This window comes from Dermacentor silvarum, chromosome 2 (assembly GCF_013339745.2).
Source record: "Dermacentor silvarum isolate Dsil-2018 chromosome 2, BIME_Dsil_1.4, whole genome shotgun sequence".
Taxonomy (NCBI): Eukaryota; Metazoa; Arthropoda; class Arachnida; order Ixodida; family Ixodidae; genus Dermacentor; species Dermacentor silvarum.
In genome coordinates, this window is record NC_051155.1 from 16,237,087 (window position 1) to 16,250,492 (window position 13,406).

General features: G+C 38.5%; 1 protein-coding gene across 1 annotated transcript; it reads left to right on the forward strand.

The window, feature by feature from the left end:
* Nucleotides 1-363: 363 nt before the first annotated feature.
* Nucleotides 364-11,061, forward strand: LOC125943377 (uncharacterized). Its single transcript, XM_049662665.1, has 7 exons — nucleotides 364-391; nucleotides 2,016-2,072; nucleotides 3,155-3,202; nucleotides 3,838-4,031; nucleotides 6,301-6,460; nucleotides 9,506-9,617; nucleotides 10,804-11,061. Exons 1-7 carry the CDS (start codon nucleotides 364-366, stop codon nucleotides 10,841-10,843), a joined length of 639 nt encoding a protein of 212 aa, XP_049518622.1. The 3' UTR covers nucleotides 10,844-11,061.
* The last annotated feature ends 2,345 nt before the right edge of the window (nucleotides 11,062-13,406 follow it).

Consider the following 13,406-nt stretch of genomic DNA (forward strand, 5'->3'; position numbering starts at 1 on the left):
GCACGCAGGCTGTATGCAGCAACATGTATCATACAGACATACTGAAATCAACTGGAGTGTTGCTTATTTTCGTAAAGCAGAACATGTCTACAAGAAATATGAGAATCCATCAGAATACCCAAAGGACATTTTGTTTCAGACCAACTACAACCATAAAACAAAAGAAACAAAAGACTGACAATTTATACTGTGGTTCTAATCAGACAAACTAATATTGTTCAGAATGAGAAAAGTTTTGTGTGATTTATTCGAACCTTCCATAATTTCATCTTAAAAATTGCGTAGACGATTTAGTAGTGAAGGTGCCTGGTAACTGACTAGTTGTTTTCTGTAATTGGTTCTTATTTTGGTGGTTCTTATATCATGTTGTCGAAGGCTGTAGTGCAGATTGGTGGGTACATTAAAGATACACTGCGGTTTGTTTTGTTTAATGTATTGCATCAACTTGTAATACACCTGGTTTGCCTTTAACATAGAATGTTTTACAAAAATGGGTTCGTTCTAAAGTTTTGTGCAAGGCCATGCTATCCCTCGAATGCACGTAAGACTTTTTTTTACCGTATTATCAATTTATTATTTTTTTGCGATGTAGTGCCCCAAATTAATATGCAGTAGGTTAATCAAGAATAAAAGAGTGCGTAGTACAATGAGCTTTTCAACCATGGAGGAACCAGAGTACCCAGTCTGTATAAGCAACCAACAGTTCTGCTTAGTTCCATACCAAGTTTGTCAATGTGCATGTTCCACGATGTGCATGTTGATATTGTATATCCACAGTGTTTGTAAATAGAAGTGGGAAGGCTTTGGTAATGTTGCATAAAGAAGCCTAGATGCCAGGAAACCAATGGTCCTGCTAATGGCAAAGCTTCAGTACTTGTACAATACTGTTTTTTTCTTTTTTTTTTTTGCAAAAATGCAGTGCATTCACAGTCAACCCCATCACGCAGACATCGGGCAGTTGCTTCATTGACAGAACCAGGTAAGTAACATAAAATGTTTTTAATAGTTTACATCCATAAAGTTTCCAAATACAGTTAAGAAAACTTTCATATTGTCACAATAAAGCTGCATTGTAGAAAAGCAGTCGTTTTTCAAGTAAAACTTCTGCATTATATGCACATTGTGTACTCTTTGTTTGGGCTACAATGTAATTCTCCCAGAGTAGCACCACCATGCAGAACTTGGCCAGAGACATCAGTGCTGATATCAGGCACTACTTGGTGTTTTTTCTTTGAGGGCGAGTTAATCTGGGCATGCAAAACAGCCATATATTTTTAGTTGCTGCTAAATGTAAAGTTGCTAAGCAGCTGTTTGAACAGTTTTCATACTCTTATTTGTATGGAAGTAGCTAAATAAATCTTTACCTCTGATTTTATGCAATATGTCGGGTCTTTATATGTGCTTCTCTTTTGTGTTAGTATGCTTATTTGGCTTCTTGCTTTATAAAGTTGGTGATGTAGATTTTTTAAAATTAGATGGGGATTGCAGCACCCAGCTTTTTTAAAGGATCGTGTGTAGTGGATTTTGGAGACAATGATAGCTATATTGAAATATATATATTGATGTATTTTCATGTGTGAATTATGTACATTGTGGCATACAATTGGAGGGGTACTCTGAAATGAATTACTTTGATGCAAAAAAAAAAAAACTTTTTGGGGTGTACTATATTTAAATTCTGGATAAGGCTTGGTCGGGATAGAAATTTTGTTGTGGATGGGAGATGTGTTGGGAAATAGGGATTCTTGGCAGGTACACTTCCAGCAAGCACTAAAAGAAGCTGTTTCACCTATTGTGTACATATTGACAGAAGTTGAGTTTTTGAGGAAGTTGTGCAGGAGCTGTATATTGTCCCAGCAATATTTTTTGGGAGGCATAGTGAGAGGCTACTTAAATCACCTTGGTTACCCCCGTGGTAGCGGCCCAGTTTTTCTGGTTTTGCTGAATCCCGATTCATTGCAAGAAGTTTATTTAACTTTTGTTGATATCTTTGCACTCTCTTCACCATTACCTAGATGATCTTGAATCTACGTTTCCAGGCCTCAGTCATGTGCATCCAGCTGCTGCACCGGGTGAGTATGTTGTTAACTAGTGCAATTATGATATGCTCTTTTTGTTTTTCATAAAAAGCATTTTAAGCAAATATAGAATGCCTCTGCTTGGAGGAACAATGGGACTGTAATAGTACTATATATTTAAGACAGCAAAAGTTATCTGCCGAGTTCTCACATGATCTCGCAGCGTTTGAGGTCATCACTCATAAATTTGTTGAAATTCTGGAACAGAAATCCAAACTTAGTTTTAAAGAGAAATATGGTCTACTTGTGAATAAGTTCACTTTTTAAAGATAATTATCTGGGCTGGAAGAACTTTGAATGCTGCCAGCAAACCTGTTCAACAAAGGACCAATCACTAATTCTTTTCTTTAGCTCTGGGACCTCTGTCACAACCACTGTAAGAAGATTCATAATTGTGCAGACAAGCACAAAAATTTTCTTCAACTGTTGTTCTTGTCAGTGAAAATTAGTGAATGAAAATTGTTGTCTGCATAAAGAAAAAGTGCTTGAACTTACATTTATTTATTATTCACACAATTATTATATTCCACTCGAATGTATGAAGTATTTAAGGTATTATTTAAAACCTTGGTTTAACAGGACCCTACACAGCTTCAGAAACAAAAAGAAGCGCCTTTTTAAAACTGCTAAATGTTTGACGACGCCAACACCATGGGCAAAGCAAAATACCGTTGAAAAAGTGTATTGTAGTGCTGTTGCAAAACAAACAAAAATTATTTTCACGTGAATTAGTGGCAAATGGAATTTTTTTAGAGAATAAAAATCGCAATAATTTGTTACCCTCATTCTGTGTTTTGAAGGCAAATATTTGTCATGCAAGTATGCAGATTTTAAGACTAATCAGATGTGAAACTAATCTTGCAATCAGCAGAAAACAATTGTTAGTTTGGTAGAGCCACAGTATTTACTTGGAAGTATTTTTGAAAGCCCAGAGCAAAAATGTGTCCCGCAGTTTAAAATCTGTAAGAAGTAAATTTTACAACACAAATATAATGATTGTTCAGTTATGCCCAAGCTGATCTTACTTAAAAACATTCTGTTCAACTTTCCTACTCTTCCTTTTACAAAAAATGCAGTGGGCCTTGATTCTGCACCTGCGAGCACCACTCAAGCGTCATCTTCAGGTAGCAAAACAGTTGCAATTGCTGCTTGTAACTGTCATCTGTAAAACTTAACTATTAATACAGAGAACGTTCTTGCAATTGCAATCTGCACATGTGCAGTGCTTCAGTAAAGGATTCACTATTATAAAATTTATTTAGTTGACAGCTCCGTGTTGTTACTAAAAAGAAGTTCATATTTCATAACAGTGCTTGAACAAGAATTATCAGTGGAGTGAATGCTTCTACTATGGGACATGTCTTCGTCAGAGCAAATGATGCCCTGACGAAGACCAGTCTCCTCATCAAAACGTTCACTCCAGCGACATATGCCGTTTGACCACGGTTTCTCAGTTCAAGCCTCCATGTTCTTTTTAATGACTTGTTTACACTTCATATTTTGTTGCAATTTCAGCATGTTTGTATATAAATAATTCATTAAAAACTTGCAAAAGATTTGCTTGAATATTTGGATAGATACATGTTTACACATAAGAAAATATTGCAACTCCTTAAAAAATTCAGCAAGCGAAAAAAAAATTTAACTATAATTCTGAACATGTCTACAATATTGAACATCTCAATTGTGGCGAAGTAATATTGTTACAATGTTTTGGCAGTGCAGTAACTGTTGGTTTTCATGTGACAATGTTTTTCAGACACCTCCCTTATTCTTCGAGAATTGTGTATTATAAAACGGCAGCTCCGGACTGTCACAAGATTGATTGCACAATGCCAAAAGCCAACTTCAATTGAGGAGGAAGTGAATGCGTTGCTGCCACTGAAAACTGAGGAGGATGTTGATGAACTTGAAAAAAAGCTGCGGTCAAGCCAACAATTTTACACGCAAATGGTAGGAATAAATAGGGGATATGTGAAATTCTGCACGCGTGCTTCCTCACAAACCAAAACAGTGGACCTCATGCTAGAATCATAAATAAAGTGTCAACACGCTTACCAGTTGCATCATTCCTGCCACCTTGCGTCCACATACCATCCAAGCCCTAAAAACATGTCTCACCTTAAACTGGGCTACTAGAGGGAATGCGTCTATCTTAATTGGCAAGGGCAACTTAGACGTGTGAAAGCCTGCTTATGCAATTTGGCACATCCCCTCTTATTTTATAATACTTTAAACAAGCAGTGCGTAACATTAAGGTTGAGTTGAGAGAGCTATGTGCCTACGTACAGAGCCTACATCACACACTAAGTGCAATTAAACTAATTTCACAACATGCACTCTAGAGCTTTGTTACTAGGTGATAGCCAAATAGAGAGGCAAGCTAGTCATCCAAAGAGAGCTATGCATGTGCACTGACAAAATAAATGACTTGTCAAATCTATTGTATATTTTTTGTAGGATAATTTACCTTCGTTGAAGTATAGCACTGGTTTTTAGCAAATCAAGGCACACATTCATGCTGCCAGCAAAGTACACTTAAATAACAACATACGTGATTCTCTTATTTTGTCGACGTCCTGTTCAGCCTGGTTCTTGGAATTAAGTTAGCTCATTTCACTGCGTAATATTTTAATGTAATCTAGTCTTTGAATCTTACCAGACACCTAAATAGGTTCCCGTCCAGGCTAGTTTGGGCTTCAGTACATATAAGTGTCCGATGGTGGCATTGGAACCAGCGTTCTCCATTACAGCAGCTGGTTTCTTTACCCATAAGGTCATAGCCACTTACGTAGGCCAAGTGAATAAAAGCCTAGTTACCCAACTTGTGTGAACTTGTGCCGGCTCGCACATTGAGATGGTTGGAGTACGAGGCAGATCACGTTGCATAAGTTTGCTTATAAAAGCATGAGCGTGCCATTTTCCTCGATCCTTCCCTGCGACAGCTATATAGTGCTTTGAAATGCTGTGTTACAATGCACAACCGACAGAATTGGCCCAGTTTGCTTATTACGCTGCCTTCAGGACAGGCCCAGGTTATACTGTTTCTTCACTTGAGTGCAATATATTGGTCATAGCACCATCGCATCAATTTTATAGTATCATCACCCCCCCTTCCCCCAAGCTGGGCCATTCATTGTCAAGTTATTTTTGTCCTTATTACCGCATGGCCACTTTGCTGTTGTCGTCGCATACAAGCTCACGTAGCACAATTTGTTACCTTACATGGACATGTTGGGCTGTCTGGTGGCACTTAGCTGAAATCTAAGTGAGGCTGGATAGCCAGCTAAACTACCCGTGAAAAGCTTTGCACACAACACCGATTCCCATACTATGTGGGATGTGCATAATATTTTCTGCTCTGCAGAATCGTGTCTATTTTTCAGCCAGTGTTGGCGTTAGCGGTTCACAGCAAAGTTGTTTAGGTGCTGGTGAATCAGCACAAGTCTACTTCCTAACTTCTTTTGGGTTATGGTACAGTTGGTGGTAAATCATCATAGACCTCTTAATTGCTGACTCTATTCAGCTAAGTTTTGTTACATCAGCGCCATTCTATTTGTCTACTTTCCACCAATGACATCATGCTTTTGTTGCAGAGGAAATTCTAGTTGCAAATAATTGTTTTCAATTTTTCTCGCTCAAGAAAACGGCAGAAAGCTTATTGATCAAAGCCACGAAATTACTTTAATAGTGCTGTGGTTGCAGAGAAAATTCTAGTTGAAAACAATTTATTGCCCAAAAAATGTGGAGAAACCTCCTTCAATCCTACAATCTTGCGTGTCATGCTATGCCACTCTGCTCTCATGAACCAAAGGGCTGTACAGTGAAGGCTTAATCGGCTAAGAAATAGTTCTGCCAAAATGGTAACAAGAGCCATTATCAGTAGTTTATCTGCATAAGGGCCAGTGCCAGTTGCTAAGCTGCATTTATTTTCTAGTACAGCGCAATTATAAAACACTTCCTTGTATACCTTTTTCTGATACTGTAAAACCCCTGCATTTAAGGCATGGTGTATATTGCTATGACCATGCAATTGACAGGACACTCAGCAGTGCACAGCGATTGTTCTGAACTTACAAAGATATCCCAGGTTGGCTGGCTGGACACCTGGAAGACATCATACGCAGAGAATACAAAACCAGTCCTTGACATGTTGCAAACAGATGCTTATGAAATGTATAAAGACAATGTTTACCATAAGAATATTTTTTATTTTTCACAGGTCAATCTGCTCACTGGCGTTGGAGGCAGTAATGTTAATTCTGCAGCATCCCGTGTGATGGCCAGGCTGTTCGAGGATCAGCTTGGACAAAAGTACAGCCTGTACGGACAGAAGGGGAAGCTAGCGTTTTCCAACTTGCAGCTTTTCACTGTACTCCAGAGTAAGTACCCAAAGTTTTTCATTAAACTAGATGGTATATCGGGTTGAAACACCATTGTGTACGAGTACACTGACAGTGAAAACATTATCTCTCTGCCTCTCATGTTTAACAAAGTTTCAATGACTGAATGCTTACATTTTCTTTATTTACATTTTACATTTACTTTACATTTACGTAACACGTAAATTGCATGCAAAATCAGGTATATAGAAATAGTCAATAGGCTGAAGCCTTTCGTATGTTTATTTAAACAGCTGTAAAGCTGTGATGCCAAATGTGATCGGTAGATCAATATTCACCAGTTTCCTAATGCATCACGAGTTTCAAGACTTTGACAACAAGAAATGTACACTCACAGTACAGAACTAAGAACTGAGAGTTTATTTTTGTTTTGGTAACTCTAAATGTGTTGGGCTCTTGTGTACAACAGTCTGAAAGCACATGGTGCAGTCTGCAGGTGTCACTATTGCACAGTAGGATTTTGCACTCTTTACTTGCAAGAGCAAGAAAGCCACACTGATGCATTTTCCATGCAGTTTCAGAATTTCTTGTGCCTTGATGATTGCTCTAGTGTTCCTCTATCTTTTCCTTTCATGATTACAGGTGCTTGATTGAAAAAAAAAATGCCAGCAACCACAATCATGATACACATATTATACAAGAGTTTCAGTTCTCCTGTATTTGCATTAGATTAGCCACAGCAAAAAAAGGGCATAGCCTAGCAAGCTGGTGTCAGTGTCGCATTTTCTCCAGTTAACTACTTTCCAGAATGTGCCATCTGGTCAACACTAGCTCGTTCCAGGCAACGGTCAATGTTTAGCATGATGACACATTCATATTGTGCGGTGAAGGCATGATTTGCAGTATACGTACCGTCATCATGCGAGAAGGATGCTCTAGGCCAAGTAGACTAAACTGGTAAATTCCTGGATGAATGTCTTTGACAACATAGGTATAATGTGAAAAGGGTTGTTAGTGGGCATCTTTGTGTTCTTTGTCGCAATTATTACCAGCCTCCTTTCGATCAAACATGTCTCAGTTTAAAGGAAAGACTTGCTCGAATAATGATCAAAGCACAAGAAATTTTGATAAAACATGATGGCAAGCGTGTCACTGTGACTGTGGTCAAGTACAGAGTTAGAATTCCTATCATATAACAAGTGAAGTGTGCATGGGATGCTTCCGCAGATTGCATTATGTGCTTGAGTTCTGTAGTCTGTATTTTATCTCTATCCGGGTGTGCACCCTGCCAAAAAAAGAAAAAACAGTTTACTCCAATTAGCTTTTCCAATAAAAATCAACTGACACCAATGGAACCAATTGGAAAATCCTTACCTCTTACCGTTTACGATTGGGTCACAGGAGAAACCAATTGGTGTTGCCAATTGAAATGAACTGGACCCAATTGGAACCGATTGGAAAATCCCTAGTTCCAACTGGTTACGATTGAGTCAAAGTGAAACCAATTGAGTCTGATTGGATTTGCCAATTGGAAGCAACTAGGCCCATTGGGAAATATTTACCTCCATTTGGTTACAATTGAATCAGGGATGCAACCAATTGAGTCCAATTGGACTTGTCGGTTTGAACCAGCTAGGCCCACCTTACATTCCCAACTGAGTCTAATTGGACTACCAATAGGAATAAACTAGCTAGAATGTAACCAACTGGGAAATCATACTTTCAGTTTATGAACCCATTCAAGGAAACTGGAATGAGTTATAGCTATGCATGCAGTAGTACTAAGGCTATAGCAAGCCTGTTTCTGACAGCTGGAATCCTATTTAGGTTTGCATTGTGGGGTATATATGTGTATTGGTATTGCCCATTGGTGTAATTGGTCATTCCAACCAATTGGCACTCATTGGGTACAATTGGTCACTCCAACAAAAACCAATTGATCACGTTCCAGTTGATTCAATTGGTCCAGTTATGTACTAATTTACGATTGGAAATTTTCCAGTTGGTACCAGTTGGAAATTTCCCAATTGGTTTCAATTGCTTTTTTTGACAGGGAAGCATATCTATAGCTGCTCTAAGAAAAATGAACCAACCAACTTCAATGCTAGATGCAAGCCCAGTTCCTGGGGGCGAGCTGGTACACTTTGGTAATGCACTACCAACCAGCCCAATGCTTAAATTTGTCCAATTAAACTAGTTTCAAAATAAAGTATGTATACATGTCCAGCTTATAAGGTGGCAAGAGTGTAGTTAGACTCTACACAGGTCACAGGTAAACATGGTTTCTACTACAGTGTAGACTGCTTATAACGTAAGTCGCCGGAGTTGCGAATATCTGCACTATAAGCGGTACCGCACTATAACCAAAACAACAATTTTCAAGCCCTGCACGTATGCAAAACATGTAGACCAAGCATGTATACACGCTTTGTACTATCATAGCTCACTGGCGAAAACGTAATCGCGATGTGCGCGCAATAGTACAAAGCGTGTATACATGCTTGGTCTACATGTTCGACAGCTTTGCACCGAGTCAAAACGAAACAACAGTTTGCCGCAACCGCTGCGGAAAAAAACGTGACCGCTATCGACGCGATTATGAACGGCGACTTTGCGGTGCTGAAGGCACGTGCCCAACGCACGCACCAAGTCTGGCAAATTAACTACTATTTGCTGCAACAACTGGCGGTCGAAATCGTGGTCGCTATCTATGCGATCATCGATGGCGACTACGCAGTTCTTTAGGCACGCGGCCGACGTGCGTACAGAGTAAAAACGAAACTACTGTTCACCGCAACCACTGCAGAGAAAACCGCGGCCGCTATCGCCGTGATCGTGGATGACAACTACGCAGTTACTAAAGCCCGAAAGAACTTTTTGGTGTCCTGCAGTTCATTTAGCACTTGTTTTCATTTTTCTAGTTAAGTTTTGATGAATATTCCACCGGCCGCACCATATAATATTTTAATGTGTGCAAAACAATGCTAGGAAATTTTTTCATTGTGTTTGGTGGATTGATGTGTTTTAGAACTTGGAGCATACACTTTTGTATTTTAGTCATATGGGTTTTTTGTGTTTGGCCAGAGGCTGTCCGGCAGATGCCAGGGATGTCAATGGCCTCACTCCGAAACATTCAAGATGGTGTAAAGACATGGCTGAAGAATTGCCCGGCACGTGTCAAGACTGCTGCGAAGAAGTAAGACAATAGCATCTTACACACACATTACCAAAATATTTATTCCTTTCTCCATAAATGTGGTTTTGCAAGACGAGGTCCCAAGCATGATGCAATAAATGCATTTATATTTTCGCTTGTCAGCTGAAAATTGGCACATATTTTCCTTTAGTGACAACTTAACATTGCACATAAATGTTTCTTTGGTGTTAGGACAGCAGTGCCAATGAACTGTGTGCTTTGCTTAGTCAAACTTAAGCAATAATTCGAAATCATGTTACAATTTTTTGCAATTGTAAAACAGTGCGACGCAATGTTAAGCTAGGACATTTTCTATGCATAATGGTGGAAATGAAGTTATGAAGAGTTTGCTGAAGTTTTACAATAAGAATTTGTCGCTAAAATAAAAAGATTTATGCAGTGGTGTAGTGCAATTTGAACACGCATTACAGGCAGTAGCCTAGATTTGAAACTTAGTTTCAAACTGTGATGTGCACGTTTTTTCGTAAGCCCATGCTTATTTCTACAATCCTGGATTTCTACTGCATTGAAGACAACTTTAAAATAGAAGCAGTTCTTGCAGGAACGTTCACCTAAGTGTACATTTCGACCAGTTTAGATTTGAGGCTGTTCAGAGTGCAAAACAAATTTAGTGTCCAAGGTATAGTTCATATTGTTGCCAGTTTCTTCATCGTATAAGACCATCGAAATGCGCAAAGAAAACGAGACCGTGTTTGTTTTGCCACTTCACCTTTGCACATGTATTCCGCAGCTATTTCGTCACCACTTCCTTCAGTTCACTGACAAGGGATATATAAGAAAACATTTATTACACAATGTGTTGGCAGTAGCATACGAGCAAGTCGCTGGTTCTGTTATACAGGTTGGTGTGCCTACCTCTGATGTCATACACACGAAATCAGCCACACCTTAGTACCCGGATTACAATATGCAGTGCATTTCCATATCAATTTCTTTTTCCAATTCTTTCCTGTACAATATGCAGAGAAGCCATGTAGCATAGAATCCATATTTCATGCTATAGAATTGCTGCATGCTTCTTTGTAATCTGTACCGATATGCCTGTGTTTTCAAGGGCTAGAGTAAAGTAAAAATGTATGTCAACCTAAATGGTAAAACCACCATATATAGGCATTTATTTTCAACAGTAATTATAATAACACATCTCACATTTTCTCTGTGGCAGGAACCGCTCCATGCCTGGTGCCACTGATCCAGCACAGTGATTGCACACATGCAAATTTTTCAAGTTACAGAGATGACTCAAGATGGCGGTGCTGCCATAGACACGCTTTACTATGGACCCACCTTTTTTTTTACTCAATTTTCATTGTCTGTATCTTTTTCTTGTTTGTTTTTTGTTTCTTTCATGTGTTTCTATTTAATCAATAATCCATTTTTTGTGTAATGGGGCCTTAGAAAGTGAACTGGGGTGGAAAAGAAAGTGAACAGGGCTGCCTGCAAATTGTGCCATATGCCACAAGTATTTCTTGCCTTTCTGGCCTCTGCCTGTTTATTCACGTGAGCACAAATGCCGCCTAGGTTCTTCGATAAAAAAAAAAAAGTAACTTTTACACCTTGGCGACCAGCTGCGTTCTCTATACCATAGGAAAGTGCAAGTGCATATGGGACAACTGAGAGTTCATTTGTTCGTCCTTCCAGTAAAGAGGCAAGTCTGAGTTCTTGTTTCTTCTCGAATTTACGCAACACTAACCTCAGATGTCTAGTCCTATGTAGAGTACATACATTTTCACTGCCACCATCTTTCTTCTTTTTTTTTCTTCCCAAGTTATTCTGTTGTCACAGTAAGAGCTTTGCCAGGTTCTCCACTAGAGTTTATAGAAGTCAAGTTTGTTGTACTTTATAGTATATTGATTGTAACCATGTTTCTTGTTTGTTTCTTTGAATTTTTTTTCCTTAAAGACTATAAGACTATATGAAACACATTCTGCATTCAGATAACCTATGTTGTGTTCAGATTTCATGTCCTCTGCATGTAAAACTACATATATTATCACTGTTACTATATTTTGTAGTCATGTTGTGTAAGGACTCTGCTGTTTTTTTTTCTTGGGCTATATGTACCATAGTCGTTAATTGTTTCTTAACCTATGCAGCACATTTGTATATTTCACTAAACTCATGCTTAGGATGTTCAAGTGCCTTGTACTTTAGACTGTATTGTCACTGGCACAATCTTTTTTTTTCTTTGCTTTGCTGTACCAGTAGGGACTCTACTGTTTTTCCTTGTTTCTATTTTGGTGTACTGTAATACGTCCTAGATTGTTCCTTGTTAACTTGTGTAGAACTGTTGATGTTAAACTAACCTTCCATTTCAAGACTCTGGAAAGGTACCGAAACAGTGATAAAACTCAATAAATATGTAGATGATGTCATTTCGGTACTTCTTTCCTCGATATGTGCATTATGCTTTTTTTCCATTTTCTTGTTTATGTAACTGCTTGTCACAATGACCTGTTGCGTCATGTTTATGTAACTGTTTGTCACAATGACCTGTGAATGTTGTGTCATGTTTACTTTTTTACTTTTTGCTTTTTTAATAACTTGTGTAGAACTGTTGATGTTAAACTAACCTTCCATTTCAAGACTCTGGAAAGGCACCGAAACAGTGATAAAATTAAATAAATATAGCTGATGTCATTTTGGCACTTTTTTCCTTGATATGTGCATTATGCTTCTTTTTCATTTTCTTGTTTATGTAACTGTTTGTCACAATGACCTGCTGTGTCGTGTTTACTTTTACTTTTTGCTTGTTTTGTGCATTATACTTTTCGTAGTGTTCTTTAGTAAATTTTTGCTTGTGTAGTGGCTCACTTTATTTGTAATTTGGCTTATTAAAAATTGATGGAAGCCCTTCATTTTTGTAATTAAGCATTAAGTTAAATGTGGACCTAGAATCCATATTTTTACTTCAATGGTTTTGTAGAATCAACGCTGGAGTGAGGTGTAAAAATTGGACCATGGATGTTGGAATGGCCACATCTTATTCAGAATGCAAGAACTGATAGCATTCCCATTGCTTTCTGTGTTCATTTTGCAACGTCGGCAGGCTCCCAATTATTGTGTTTCTCATCTTTGTGTGCATGCCAAAATGAAAATGGAATAGAAAAAAAAATACAGCAATAGTGTGGTGAACTGCTCTAATTTCATATGAAATATGGGAATCTATTAAAAAGGTAAGTAAACGGATCATGGGGGATTCCATCGTACAGAGTATGCCAGTGCCTACAGCTTGGGCTCTCCTCAACCATGAATTGACATGCCTGGGAGGTGTTTTTCCTATGGTAAGTTTTAAAAAATTCTGCAGCAGTTGAATGGGTGTCAAAACATTCAAATGAGACATTGCACTGCCGCTTTGGAGCTTTAAAGTGGCTTGTGCAAACACCATTATAAAACAATATTAAGGCTTAACTACCTAAATAAGAGGGACTTAAAAAAAGGTCACGCCTTAGCTTACCGGAAGATCTTTAAAGCATTTAAAAACGTTTTTAAGACATCCTCAAAACGTCTAGCAGAACGTTTTGTAGCCGTTTTAAAAACGTTCCCAAGATGTCCCAAGACGTCTTCCAGCCGTCTTTAAGACGTCTACAAGACGTCTTGCAAGACGTCTGATATCCCAAATTTGGCGGTGCGTTAGACGGTCTTAGAGACGGCTACAAAACGTTTTAAGACGTCCGACAATATCTTGGCAAGATGTCTTGAAGAAGTTTCTAAAATCCTGCCAAGACGTCTTCAAGACGTCTTGTAAACGTTTAAAAAGGCTTTCAA

Coding starts and splice junctions, on each gene's coding strand:
- LOC125943377 (XM_049662665.1), top strand. CDS start 364: ATGTTGTCGAAGGCTGTAGTGCAGATTG. Junction 2,073..3,154: donor GCATCCAGCTGCTGCACCGG/GTGAGTATGTTG, acceptor CAAAAAATGCAG/TGGGCCTTGATTCTGCACCT. Junction 4,032..6,300: donor AACAATTTTACACGCAAATG/GTAGGAATAAAT, acceptor TATTTTTCACAG/GTCAATCTGCTCACTGGCGT.